Raw genomic sequence first — 14,908 nt, forward strand, 5'->3', positions numbered from 1 at the left:
TCACACTTTGTCGTTTCAAGCCTCCATGGCTCCTCGGTACTGGGTCAAGGCCCTTCATACTGCTACTTACTTACTGAACTGCCTTCCCACTAAAATCGTTCGTGCTTCATGCCCTTTTGTTGCCCTTCACAACAAAACACCAAATTATGACCAACTTCGTGTTTCGGGTGTGCATTCTATCCAAACCTCTCTGCTACTGCCCCACATAAACTTGCTCCCCGTTCTGCTCGATGTGTGTTTATAGGATACTCCCATAAACACAAGGGATATCGTTGCCTTCATCTTTCCACAAATCGCGTCGTGATCTCCCAACACGTCATTTTTTATGAGGACTATTTCCCCTTTGCAGCCTCTCCCCCTCTAACTAATGACTTTGATTTTTTATTTGAGATGGAACCGGTGCTTTCACCCATGGTATACGTCTCCTTGCAAGTATTCTCGTGTGCCCGCTACAGCAATGGCCACACCGCCCCCATGTGTCCATTGTTGTTGACACTGAGGTGCCTCTCCCGGTTGTCTCAGCATCTGCCCCGACACCCTCCACGGCGCTGCCACCTTATTCTGTGGCACCAGCTGTCGCCCCTGCAGTGCCTCTGGCACCTTCAGGGGCGCAACCCTGTACGCGGTTTGCTCAACCGAGTCAGGGCCTCGCCCTGCGGACACTTCATTAGATGCCCCGACGCCAATCCGGGTGTATCAACGGCGCTCTACGACCACTACATCAGCTACCTCTCCGTCCCAGATACCTGCTGTACCGGGCACTTCCGAGCTCTCTCCTGCACCACCAGAGCTCCCACACGGTGCCTGCTCGGTGCCTCGGGTTCTCCCTGCAGGTGTTGTTCCGATTGCCCCGGTGGTCCATCCTCACTTGATGTTCACTCGAGGCACTGATGGTTTTCGCCAGCCGGCTCAGTACCTCGCCACTACGATTTCGTCGATTCCAACTTCAGTCTGTACTGCCCTTGCTGACCCACATTGGAGGGTGGCAATGGAGGAAGAATACTCTTCTTTGAAGGCCAACGGCACGTGGGACTTGGTTCCTCGTCCCCCTAGTGCTAATATTGTCACTGGAAATGTATTTTCACGCACAAATTTCATACAGATGGCTATTAGTCGGTATAAGGCCCGTTGGGTTCTACGTGGCTCCACCCAGCGGTCAGGCATTGATTACGATGAGACTTTCAGTCCAGTAATTAAACATGCTACAGTACGCACGGTACTCTCTGTGGCCCTTGCCTAGAATTGGCCTCTTCGTCAGCTGGATGTCAAGAATGCATTTCTTCATGGTACATTGACAGAGACCGTCTACTGCTCGCAGCCTACTGGGTTCTTTAATCCTACTCAGCCAAACTTGGTATGTCGCCTCAACAAGTCTCTCTATGGCCTCAAGCAGGCACCCCATGCCTGGTACAGTCGGTTTGCTACTTATTTGCTCTCAATGGGTTTTCTGGAGGCCAAGTCAGATACCTCCCTCTTTATATATCGTTGTGGTGCTGAGACAACTTATATGCTCCTTTATGTTGATGACATTGTTCTACTGCTTCTAGTTCTGAGTTAATATTGTGTACCATCTCTGCTTTACAACGGGAATTTGCTATGAAGGATCCAGGTCAGCTTCATCATTTCTTGGCCATCACTGTTCAGAGGAACTCCACTGGACTTCTCTTGCATTAACGTCAGTATACATAGGAGATCATTAGTCGGGCGGGCTTGGCAGGTTGCAAACCCTGCAACACTCCGATCGACACACCTGCCAAGATTTCTGGTACCTCTGGTACACCACTCAGTAACCCTACTCGTTACAGAAGTTTGGCTGGAGCATTGCAGTACATTACATTCACTCGCCCTGACATCACATATGCACTCCAGCAAGTGTGCCTTCATATGCATGACCCTCGGGAGCCCCACATGAATGCTCTCAAACGTATTCTTCGTTACCTCCAGGGTACTCCGGATTTTGGCCTTCTTCAACGGTCCACTACTGTTGGACTGGTGGTGTATACTGATGCTGATTGGGCAGGTTGTCCTGACACCCGTCGGTCCACTTCTGGTAATGTCGTCTTTCTTGGTGACCTCATATCTTGGTCATCCAAGCGTCAGAACACAGTCTCCCGCTCCAGTGCTGAGGCAGAGTATCGTGCTATTGCAAATGGTGTTGCAGAGGCTTCTTGGTTGCGCTAGCTGCTCCTAGAACTGCATTCACCATTGACCCACAGTTGCCTAGTTTATTGTGATAACGTCAGTGCCGTCTACATGTCATCCAATCCAGTTCAGCATCAGCGTACAAAGCACATTGAGATTGACCTGCACTTGTTCGATACAAGGTGGTCATTGGTGATGTCAGTGTTCTTCATGTTCCAACGACATCACAATTCGCTGATATTTTCACTAAAGGCCTTCCTACTTCGGTTTTCTCTGATTTTCGGTCTAGTCTCGACGTCTGCCGCAGCTAGAGTTGGAACTGCAGGGGGCGTTAGAATTCTTGTATTAGGCCTTTGGTGTGAGTGGGGTCGGACTGTCATATGCTTATGCACAGACCCGGCCCAGGGATGTTGCGCCATCCCCCTCTATAGGAGGTTTTCCCTGTGCTGCTACCCTGCCTTCTAGAGTGGATGCCCTTCCTTCTAGGCGGTTTCCTTATGGAGCCTTTCCTCCTAGAAGGCTTCCCTCTTGGCCTTTCCTTCCCAGCCATAGGGTTTCCTCCTCTTGTACGCCTATATATATTGGCCTTCCAAGGCCTGTCAATATATGAAACATTTGGCGACACACGCTATCCAACACACCCAACTCACGAGGCCTACAAACAATTCCCCAAGCCACATGATAGTGACCACCTTTTGCATCTCTACGGCCTCTCCACAGAAAACCTCGACGAATCTTATCAATGGCTTTAAGGGCCCAAGCTGGAAGATCGACAACCATAGCCAAGTAGATGACCATCCCTATGAGAACATCCTGGACTTGCACTTTTCGACCAACTTTAGTCAATAACTCAGCCTTCCATCTAGAGAGTTGATTTGCAATTTTATCAATAATGGGTTGAACTTGGATTTTTGAAATCTTTTTAATGGCAAGCGGTAAACCCAGATAACGACAAGGGAATTCCGCTAACTCACAAGGCAACATATTCTGCAGCACAGCAAGGTCTTGAAAAATTCATCCTCTAATTTTTGGGAGCCAAGTCCTCTAGGGACTATAAATATAGGGGCAATGTAACCGTTCTAAGGTAAGCAAGACAATTATCTTGTTTGGCCTCAAGGGCCATCTCCCATGTCTCTTTCTCGCTAGCCTGCTCCTTGTGTCTAACCACAGCTCTTGTGCACCGTCGGGGGTGCACACCCCCCACCATCGATCTCCTATCCATACAACTTACGCAGCCACGGTAGCATTTCAAATCCTATCAATCTGGTATCTAGATGCCGAGTGACGATGACTCAGAGAAGCAGTTGTCCATCCCACCAGCAGCCACGGTAGAAAGTGACGCCACCGCGAAGGCCTTGGCGGACATCGCCATTAGCTGCCAATCTCTCCACCTGCATGTCATCATTAGAGCACCAGCAGGTGTCCTCCTCCGTGGGTGCCATGCACCAAGATTTTTCCTATGGGATGCCAGGGTACGGGGTAATGACGTTCCCATCCTTCTCCACTGCTACCACTATACCACCCTCCACAACTCACCCCCCCCTGCCCACCACCATCATGCACACCGCAACAGACACAGTTGTCCCATTTGTCCCTTGCCCGTCCACCAAATCAACTTTCCCTCCTCGCCATCCCCGCTACCAACGTTTCCGCGAGGGCCACTTTCTCATTTGCACAGACGTCCTCCAGTGTAGACGTTGCCCGCGCGCCCACCGGTTTGAGTGTTCTCCGCTTCAGCAAGCACGACTTCTCCACCTATGACGGCAGGAACCCCTTAACTGGCTCAACCATTGTGATCAGCTCTTCCATGGGCAGCGTACACTCGTCTTAGATTGAGTTTGGCTCGCTTCCTACCACCTCGCGGGCACGGCCTAGACATCATGGTACTGTAGCACATGTATCCAATTTAGGAAGGAGTTGAAATAGAGATCACTTAGAAGCTAAGATTGAGTTGGTTTTAGGCTATCTCCAGCAACTTACCCATCCTCATTACCCATTTCAAACTCTACTATGTAAACAGTGCAGTCTACAGTGCAAAACAGTGTTTTGGGTGACCATATGGGTGAACTGCTGAAGACAGTCTTAGGAAATAGGATTGGTTTGTTATGAAAAGAGAGTATAAACCTATAAGGATTCCTTCTCTAGTTTGCTTCGAAGCCAAGTCCTCTAAGGGCTATAAATATAGGGGCAATGTAACCATTTTAAGGTAAGCAAGACAATTATCTTGCTTGGCCTTAAGAGCCATCTCACACATCTCTTTCTCGAACGCCTACTCCTTGTGTCTGACCACGGCTTGCCAGGGGTACATGCCCTAGGCATCAATCTCCTATCCATACAACTTACACAGCCGTGGTAGGATTCCAGATTCTATCAGATGGCAACAGTCTACATCAGATTACTAGAAACTGCAATTCATAGTAATAGTATAGATGACCTCTACTAGATTCACAATTGAAGTTCATACAAATTGTCACCAACTTTTCAGGCATAGCTAATCACTAGATGCAATAATGATTAGTGCCACATTTACATACCCTGGCAGTTGACTTGTGTATTCTGCAGTAGGCATCTGACTTCCATGGCTAAAGCAATGTAAAGGCCGAAAAAATCGCATGTCTCTGCTTCGCAAAACATCCTTGCTTTGATTTATTGGGACAAGTCTTGTATCCCATACCAAAGTATTATTTGATGTGCTAGAAGCAGAAAAATAGGTGCCACAGTTGCTAAATGAAACAGATGTAACCTGTTGAGAAGCAATATATTTCTTATCAGTTCTCAGAGAAGAAATATATTAGTAACTAAGAGCGCAATAATAAATATTTCAGTGTCATAAATACAGTACGCCCTTCATTCTTACTCCATTCAAAATTACAAGACATTTTGGCTTTTCTAGATACATAGCTTTTGCAATACACTTAGATACACTATGTCTAATACATAATAAAAATAATATATCTAGAAAGGTCAAAACGTCTTATAATTTAAAACGGAGGGAGTAGATGATAATCTACAATAGCAATGAAATAATTTCCACATTATCAATTCAAACTATACAACTCTCAATTCCAACTTCTATGCAACAATACCTCACAACTAGATCCCACTGACAAGTGGCTAATTGCAGAACAAGTACGGATGTCAAATAAGCCAATAGTCCCATCGCCAGAACCTGCATATTGGAAGTAAAGATAAAAATGCAGTTCATCATGGGCTCATGGCTGCAATAGAGGAGATCCCATGTGACAGAAAAAATAAAGTACCAGTAATGAGAGTGTTGCCAGCAGGGTTGACTTTAAGGGAAGTAATGTACTGTGACAAAGATATGTTAGTCCTCCATTAACCTCTAAAAGCATGCATTCATAGAAACAAAATGAGAAGGTACATACAGAGTCACTTGCAGAGAAAGATAAATAAGACTCTGGAGAATCAATATCCCATAATTGTACCACAGCTGAGCCACCATAGTCACAATCACTTCCACATGCCAGATGATTCTCACTATAGAACTCCATTGTATCAACTGAGGGATAGATCATATCCTGAGACCTAGATTAACACAGATTCACAGGGTTTAAGTATGGTTTAACCGCTTAAGAATATTCAGATTTTGCAGGCTTAATTGACAATATAAAATAGATGTGAAATTGTGAACCATTAACACAAATAAGCTTGCACCTAGATCCTACAAATCAACAGATTGCATGGTTCACACTTCACACAGGTTTAAACATAGACCGATACCACAAACATATAAAAAATACAATGGCAAAAAAAACTTTTTACTTTTCATTTTCCCATCATCTCCCTCAGCATAAATTCTGGATGGAATAGTAAACAATGGTAAATGAATCATTAGGACATCTAAATCTGCCAAATCTATCTTTAGCATAATAAGCCATTATTAAATTCCTTTCAATTATTTTTTATCAGCTACACTACATCACTTCAACAAGAAAATCAATATCACAAAGATGGTATTTCCATTTCCACTTTTCCTCTCTGGAAACTGAGGCTACATAAAGCAATTTAGTCCGCAGCTTAAGAAACTTTCCATGCAAAATGCACACATATAGTTTCTACTTTCAATAACTGTATCAACATATTTTATCTTTTTTCCTCAAAAACACAGGAGAGGTGTGTGTCTTCGTATTAAAGAGAGAATAAGAAAAATGTCCCTCATAAAGCAGCCACTCTATCTCAATTAGGGGAGAAGAGGGGTTAAGGGGAAAAAGAAACGGTAACAATCATCAACATTCTCTTTAATAAAATGCACAGTAGGGGACTGTATTTCCCCTAAAAAAACAAGCACCAATGTTCAACGTTCAAAATAAAGTAAAAAAACATCATGGATCTCTAAACTTTTCCAGCATCTCATCTAGGTCCATAAATTCTAAAAGCAACCATCTGGGTCCTGTTAACTTTTCAAATCATTCATCTGAAGGGAGAATAACTAAATACTGTTGTAAGCATTAACAATTTATAATTCAACAAATTTTATAAAGAAAACGTTGATATTACATTATAACATAATAACTTAAGATATGATACTTGTGAACTAAGGCAGAACAAGTACTTATAAGGAGAAAAAAGAAAACAAATTGCGATGGACAAGGACAAATTCACGTGTTACCTCAAGTTCGAATTTAGATCAGAAGCAAGTTCACCTCTTAAAGCATTCCATAGTAGAAGCTTCCCATCACCTTTTGCTCCACTGGTGACAACAAGACCTGAAAATGTACACCATGTTGGTACCAAAATTTAAAAAAATGGAATAAAATATAAATAATTACGATTCAAAAGAGAAACAGAAGACAAATGAGCAAAGCAGTAGAGCTAACACAATCTATATTTATATCTATATCTATCTACACCTATATCTATATCTATGGAGGTGTTTGGCACTGCTCTGGTCCAGCTTCAACATGAAGTTGTGGTGTATAATATAAATTTAAACGGTTTTAAAAAAATATTTTAAATCTAAATAAAAAACTAAATGACTTATCTAAATGTCTTCTAAAAGTTTGCAACTTCAGCTTTATTGTGTGGTGTGTGTGGGGTGTGATGTTGTTTGGGGTTCCTTGCCCTTTTTTCTTCTTCTTAATATAATGATAAGTAGTGTTCGAGAAAAAAAAGGCTTTACGATTTTCTGAAGCTCCTAATGCCCTGCTTCATCAACTTCACTAAGGTTGTCTTCGATGGATCATGTAAAATAAGGGACGCGACACTGTAGATGACATTGTTTACAGAGTGAAGTTTGAAATTGGGGATGGGATAGGGGAGCTGCTGGAGACGGCCTAAATTTTGTGAAGCTGAAGCAGTCCCAACTCCCAAACAGGGCCTATATATCTATCTATATCTATATATCTTGATCTTATATTTTCAATCCACACTAGCATTCTATCTCACCATGCAAGCTGTCCACATCAGCATCCACTAGCACATGCAATCATGTCTTCATTCAAAGCAAGTCACATCATCCACTAACATGTACTATGATATTTATCTGCTGATGTAAGTAAATATAACTATATAAGTAGTATAATTCCATTTAAAAACATCAGTGATTCCCGTGACAACGCACGGGGTATCCTTCTAGCTACACAGAGAGTTATCCTCATTATCTGCTGTTAATATATCCTTATCTTCCATAGATGTTGCAGGCATCACCCAACAAAATCACTATTCTATTGAGACATAAGACATAGGGAGTCAATCAGCATAAAAACGGAAACCAACATAAGGAGTATGTTCTTTCCCATGGAAAAGCTGCCAACTCAGCATCAATTGCCTAAGAAAACTACAAACATAAAAAGGAGAAAGCTACCAACTAAACAAATGTAAATAAAAGATACAAGATGTAGGAGTTTGTGGGATAAAGAGATAAGGTTGATGAAGAGCATACATACAGGATTGCCATTTATTCACTGCCATAGCATTTATTTTCTGAGTATGCCCCACTGAATTTTGATCATCGCCACCCAGCGTATAGAGGCAAGACCCAGTAATGCAGTCCCATACCTATTCTCCAGTACAGGAAGAGAAACAATAAGCAGCTTATTCCAACATCAGTTGCAGTGATTGGCAATGAACAAAATCTAGTTACCTTTAATAAATTAGAAGCACAAGACACTACACTTGCTCCTTTGACTGCAAAGGCGATAGACTGGATCTGAGAACAATAAGTAGAACTAAGTAACAACGCTAGTCAACATTGTAAAAGTAAGCGTCAGCATGTCAAAAACTCTATGACCAAAGATAACGAAATCCAAAAATAAAATAATTCTAATATAAGTGAAATTCAGATTGGTTGGACGTTGGCACTTGCACAACAGATACTCTTATCTGGTTGTATCACATCCAGGAACTAGATATGCTTATGAAACAGTCAGTTTCTCATTGTATAGGGCACGTTTAGAAGCAATGTGACAAAAAATTGAGAATGAAGCACGAAACACGAATATTACAAGTGAAAGGTTCAAGCATGTCATATAGTCGCATGACCACCTTTATCATTATTTTTCAGGGCTGCGGTCTTAACTCGTGTGCTTTTATCCAGATATAGGAAAGGATACTAACAGTCTAACACTACTTTTTTCTCGAATACGCAGGAGAGCTGCATATCAGTTCATTAAAAGGAGGACGAAAAGAAAGAAATTACACACGCCCGGCCAAAGGCTAAGGCACACAGACACACACACTACCCACTAGGTTGGACTACATAGAGCCGGTTAGGAAAAACCAGTAACAGCAGCCAGCAACCTGACGACTATGAGGTAAAAAACCTACATCATCCACATCCTGCGCCAACTGGAGCTGGATGCCTTTAGCACCAGCCTTGCGCCAACACCAGGCCTCCTCTCCAGCATTGGAGAGAGCAGTAGAGAGATGGGGAGTTGCACCGTTGAAGATAATATCATTCCTGTGTTTCCACAAGGTCCAGGCCCTCCCTCCATTCCAACATGTAAGTCGTTATGGTTTTTCTAGATACATCGCTTTTACAGTTTTACTATGTATTTCGACATAATGATGCGGACAGGTGGCTAGACGGGAATTCTATTTCTGCTTTGGCAACAGACCTGGTGGCTGCGGTATCCAAGCGTTCAGTTGGGAAGAGAACTGTGCAGGAGGCCCTTGCAAACCTCCAATGGGTCTGGGACATAGAGGGTCAGTTATCAGTTCAAGTTCTGAGAGACTTTTGGTGGCTGTGGGACTTGTTGGATGGATTCCATCTCATGCCGGGGGTTCCTGGTCAGCATTCTTGGACCTTGAAAGCTTCTGGTGTTTATTCATCTAAATCAGCCTACAATGCTTTCTTCATGGGGGCAGTCCTTTTTGAGCCTGCTGATCGGATTTGGCACAGCTGGGCCCCACCTAGATGCAAGTTTTTCATGTGGTTGGCTGCGTGGAACAGATGTTGGACGGCGGACAGACTGGCCCACAAGGGTTTGGATCATCTGGAGCTATGTTCACTTTGTGATCAGGAGGAAGAAAATATTAACCACTTATTGGTCAATTGTGTCTTTGCTAGAAGTGTATGGTTTGCGGTGCTTAGCTCGGTGAATCTTCATTCCTTGGCTCCAGATTTCCAAGATTACAAGCTGCAGGACTGGTGGAGCAGGGCTGAGAAAAGAGTCCAAAAACAGCATAAAAAGGGTTTCAACTCCCTTGTGATTTTAGTAGCTTGGTGCATCTGGAAACATAGCAATGCTTGCATTTTTTATGGCACCCCCCCTAGTGTCCCTACATGTCTCCAGCTTATTAAGGAAGAGGCTGCTATCTGGTGCAAAGCTGGTGCAGCAGGGTTGCGTGTTTTTTGGCCCCATTAGTTGGTTGCTGTCTCATATTTGTAATAAGAAGAAAATCTAGGTTTTGAGGCTGCCTCTATAAGGGACAGTTTTTTTGTGCTCGGTCTATTTTAGACCTTCCCTTCTTAATATAATGATGCGCAGCTCTCGTGTGTATTCGAGAAAAACATATTGTATATCTTGGTGCATAGCAAAATCTATGTATCTCAATTCGAAAAAAAAACAGAACAACTTATAATTTGGAATTATGGGGTATAATACAAGCAACAAAAGGGATGAAAAAATAAGGATGCACTATCTCGGAACATACGGAATGTGTTAATGCGACAAGAAAACTTATTGGGAATACCTTAGTATTGTGGCCTCTAAGCTGAATTGCCCTTCCAGAAAGCAGATTGAATAGCAGTAATTCATTGGGTGCCTGAAATCAACGAAATATTAAATAAACCAAGAGAATAAAGGGTGTGACTAATAATCAAAAGCTCCCACACAAGCTACAACATTCAAATGATTTAAAATAAGGAAAACAAAATATATAAAACTCGACCGGTAAGAGAAAGACTGTCCCACAGTTAGAATGTGTGAAGCCCTAACCCTAATTCAGGGTTGTGAGTGTATTATATAGAGTTAGGTGGGCCAAGCCCATTACAATAGGGGTAATTGGGTAAATACAGGAGAATCCTAACCTAACCCTAAACAGGAGTCTAACACCCCCGCAATCTCAACTCTATCATGTACAGATGTTGAGACTAGATCAGAACTTAGTGAATATACTCGACGGCAGCCCCTTGTTGAAGATGTCAACGAACTGCGAGGTGGTCGAGACGCAGAGAACGTGAACATCACCGACAGCGACACGTTCGCGAACGAAGTGAAGGTCGAGCTCCACGTGCTTCGTGCGCTGATGGCGCACGGGATTGGTGGAGAGGTAGATCGTGCTGACGTTGTTGCAGTAGACGAGGGTAGTAGAGCGCTCGAGGGGAGAAGCTGGTGGAGACAGGAGGCCTCGGCCACGCTGTTGGCCACAGTGCGATACAAGGCCTCGGCGCTGGAGCGAGAGACGACGGGCTGCCGCTCGAGGCCCAGGAGACGAGGTTGGCACCCAGGAACATGGCGTAGCCGGATGTGGACCGGCGCGTGTCGGGGCAGCCACTCCAGTCGGTGCTGGTGTAGACCACCAGCTCTGAAGTCGGGGAGGGTCGAAGGAGAAGGTCGTGGTCGATGGAGCCGTGGAGGTAGCGAAGAATCCATTTGAGAGCGGTGAGGTGGAGCCCCCGTGGGGTGTGCATGTGAAGGCACATTTGCTGAACAGCGTAGGTGATGCCGGCGCGTGTCGATACAACCACTCCAGTCGATGTCGGTGTAGACCACCAGCTCCGAAGTCGGGGAGGGTCGAAGGAGAAGGTTGTGGTCGATGGAGCCGTGGAGGTAGCGAAGAATCCATTTGAGAGCAGTGAGGTGGAGCTCCCGTGGGGTGTGCATGTGAAGGCACATCTGCTGAACGACGTAGGTGATGTTGGGCCTGGAGAAAGTTAGGTACTGGAGAGCGTCAGTGAGGCTCCGATAGGCTATCGCGTCGATGACCAGGGGCTCGTCGTCCTAGGAGAGTTTTGCCTGGTTGTCGACAAGTGTGGAGCAGGACTTGCAGTCGGACATAGCCCGCTCCAGAATGTCGAGTATGTACTGGGGCTGGTGAAGGAAGAGGCCCTAGGGCTGTCGCTCCATGGTGATCCCAGCTTCCCAAGGAAGTGGTGGAGAGGGCCCAGGTCCTTCATCGCGAACTCGAGCTGAAAGACGGTGATCGTGCGCTGAAGGAGGGCATCACTGGACGTCGTGAGCACGATGTCGTCGACATAGAGGAGGTAGACGGTGTCGTCGTCATGCCGATGGATGAACAAGGACGTGTCTGACTTGGCCTCGATGAAGCCAAGGGAGACCAAGTAGGAGGCGAAGCGACTGTACCAAGCCCTCAGCGCCAGCTTGAGGTCGTACAAATTGTCAGAGAGTGGTTCAGATGACAGACCATGTCCGGGCGAACGAAGTCGACGGTAGGCTGGCTGCAATAGACCATCTCGATCAGAGTGCCATGAAGAAAGGCATTCTTCACATCCAGCTGATGGAGGGCGAGGGAGAGGATGGCCCGAACAGTAGCGAACTTGATGACGGTGGTGAAGGTCTCATTGTAGTCTACTCTAGGGCGCTGAGTGAAGCCTCAAAGGACCCAACGAGCCTTGTAGCGGTCGAGCGAGCCATCCGAGGTGAGCTTGTGCCTGAAGATCCACTTGTCGTTAACCACGTTGGTGCTCAGTGGATGCGGCACCAGGCCCCAAGTGTGGTTGGCCAGCAGGGTCACGTATTCCTCTTCCATGGCTCGACGCTAGTGGGGATCGGTGAGAGCGGCACAAACGGAGGAGCGGACCGGCGAGAGAGTCGAATCAACGTCAGTCGTGAAAACCAGTTAGTCGACAAGGCGGAGAACTCCGGCCGAGCGATGCGTCACCATCGGGTGAACAGGGTCAGGGTCAAAGTGGATGGCAACCGCGTGGTACACCGGTGGCTCGGACGGGAACGAGCCGACGAGGCAAGAGGGACCGATAGATCGGTCCGCCCGCGACGATGGTAGAAGCAGGCGAGGTCAGCAAAGCGTGTCGGATGGGGCGCCGGCGACAGGGGTGCGCATGGCGCAGGCGACAGGGGTGTGCATGGCGCAGGCGGAAGCAGCGGGGTTGTGTTCGTCGACAGGGCCGCACATGGCGCAAGCGGAAGCGGTGGGGCCACACACGTCGACGAAGCCGGGCGTGGTGCGGGCAGGGTCGACCTGGGTGGAATGAGGATGGGGTCAAAATCGAGAAGTGTGTCAAGGTCGGTAGGTGAGGATGATCCAGCAAGGGTAAAGACATCCTCATCGAAAACATGGTGAAAGATGATGCGGTGGGTGAGGTGGTAAAGACAGTGGTATCCCTTGTGGTCAGGGGAGTAACCGAGGAAGAGAGCGATTGGAGCAGGGGGGGCTTGTGAGGAGCAGTGGCCGGTAGGCCTGAGCATTCGGGTTACCTAAAAAATTTGGGTCAGGTAATTCGGGTTATTTAAATTTCGTGTTTTGAGAATCGATACCCGAAATCATACTGGGTTTTATATTACCCAAAAATTCGGGTACCCGAAAATTTGGGTACGAGTTCCGGGTTTTCCCGAAATACCCGAAGTGGTTCTGCTGCCACCTGCCAGACGCCAGCCAATAGGGCCATACGGCCAACCAACAGCCAACTGGTTCTAAAATCTGAATAAGTCATGCAACCATTAGTCCTTACAGCCAACCATACGGGCCACGGTCGACTATACCCATGGGCCATGTGGCCATACAATACAACATACTTATAGTAATGGGCAACTTGTAGAAATAGAATAAAGCAGAGTAAAATAAACAATTTACTTAGTGCTAATACATCAGTCCTTACATAACCTTATTACATGATTATAGGCACATGCGCATAGCATCATCTGCATGACTAGGGCGGGCAGCAATGGGCGTCAACCGGCGAGGGAAGGGAGTGAGGGAGAGACTACGGCAGTGCGGCACTGGGCGGCCAGCGACGGACGATGTCCAAGAAGCCAGCTACCAGGAGGATGGCAGGCGGCTAAGGTAGGCAAGCGGTTGGAGTTGCTTGGCTGGGCACCTGAGCTCGAGGTCATGTCTCATGGCCTCATGGGTCGTGGCCCGCGAGAGGTGGCCGCCTGGCCGGTGGACCGGTCCGCCGGTGGGGACAGTAGTTCGGGTATGGGTAATTCGGGTACCATCGGGTTTTTTAAGTTGGCACCCGAAAATATCATATAAAAATCCACTTTCGAGTAATATGGGTTCGGGTTTGGGTAATACGGGTTACGGGTTTTTTGTCTAGGCCTAGTGGCGGAGGTGTTGGGATAACAGGCACAGTCAAAGAATCAAAGGTGGGCATAGGAGGGGGTTGTGCTATACAGGGTGAAGTGGGGGTGGGTGACTCACCGCCTTCGAGGGAAGGCGGTTGAGAAGATGGGTAGCAGTGTTCAGGGCCTCTGTCCAATAGATGGCATGAAGAGACGTCTGAAAAAGAGGTAGCGGATCATGTTAGTGGTGGTGCGAATGATCTGTTCGGACCGGTCGTTCTAAGGAGAAGTGTAGGGACACGAGAGTCGGAACTAAACGCTATGGGAGAGAAAGGAGCAAGAGGCGGAGTTGTCGAACTCATGGTCGTTATTGCACCGAAGGGCACAGACCGGGCGACGAAATTGAGTGGAGACCCAGGTGAAGTGTATGAGGGTGGGAAATGTGTCGGACTTCAACCGCAGAGGATAAGTCTAAAGAAAATGAAAAAATCATCCAAAATCACCAAGTAGCATTAATAGCCAGAAAGACTGAGTACAGAAGATGTCCATAGACCACAATGTATAAGATCAAAAGCCTGCTCAGCCCTAGAAGAGGTAGCAAAAGGAAGACAAGTATGGCGGACTAGCTGACAATCATATGACACAGACCCTCAAAATGTCCCCTGCTACAAGAAATATCTAAACTACTAGTGAACTTGGTCATGACGTCGGGTCTTGGATGGCCAAGATGACGATGCCAAGTGGTGGTGGAGGCCAGCGTGTAGAGGGACCCCGAGCTATCACATCGATCGAGAAGGGTCCTGGTGGCCAAATCACCAGCAACTTAGCAAGTCCATATGAAAGTTTGAAACTCTGTAACTCATCCATCACCATGGATCTCTTCAGTGTTCAGTCTGAAACTCTAAATTGAAGTATTGTACTGAACACAAAATGACATGAGACTGAGAGTTAGGTACCTTCAGAAGAGGTGCTCATCTCCGACCCCTGGGTAGCCGCCAGTGAGACAGGTCACAGGAGTGTCCAAGCATCCGAGGATAGAGCAAACTAAGCAAAGAATGGAGGGGGGTGAGCTGACTAAGCAGAGAAGAGAGAAGAGAATG

The 14,908-nt window shown here is 46.3% G+C and overlaps 1 protein-coding gene across 2 annotated transcripts in view; it reads right to left on the minus strand.

Annotated features, from left to right (window-relative positions):
- The window catches only part of LOC103655263 (uncharacterized), a 30,653-nt gene that overhangs the window by 9,749 nt on the left and 5,996 nt on the right, over positions 1–14,908 (minus strand). For both annotated transcript variants that reach the window (XM_020552533.3, XM_020552534.3), the window contains exons 9-16: positions 10,297–10,368; positions 8,246–8,311; positions 8,049–8,160; positions 6,773–6,869; positions 5,529–5,688; positions 5,403–5,451; positions 5,229–5,311; positions 4,677–4,885 (exon numbers count right to left, since the gene is read on the minus strand). In XM_020552533.3, coding sequence (XP_020408122.1) covers positions 4,677–4,885; positions 5,229–5,311; positions 5,403–5,451; positions 5,529–5,688; positions 6,773–6,869; positions 8,049–8,160; positions 8,246–8,311; positions 10,297–10,368 — 848 coding nt within the window. The remainder of the gene's footprint in view (positions 1–4,676; positions 4,886–5,228; positions 5,312–5,402; positions 5,452–5,528; positions 5,689–6,772; positions 6,870–8,048; positions 8,161–8,245; positions 8,312–10,296; positions 10,369–14,908) is intronic.

Source organism: Zea mays, chromosome 4 (genome assembly GCF_902167145.1).
Source record: "Zea mays cultivar B73 chromosome 4, Zm-B73-REFERENCE-NAM-5.0, whole genome shotgun sequence".
NCBI classification, from domain to species: domain Eukaryota; kingdom Viridiplantae; phylum Streptophyta; class Magnoliopsida; order Poales; family Poaceae; genus Zea; species Zea mays.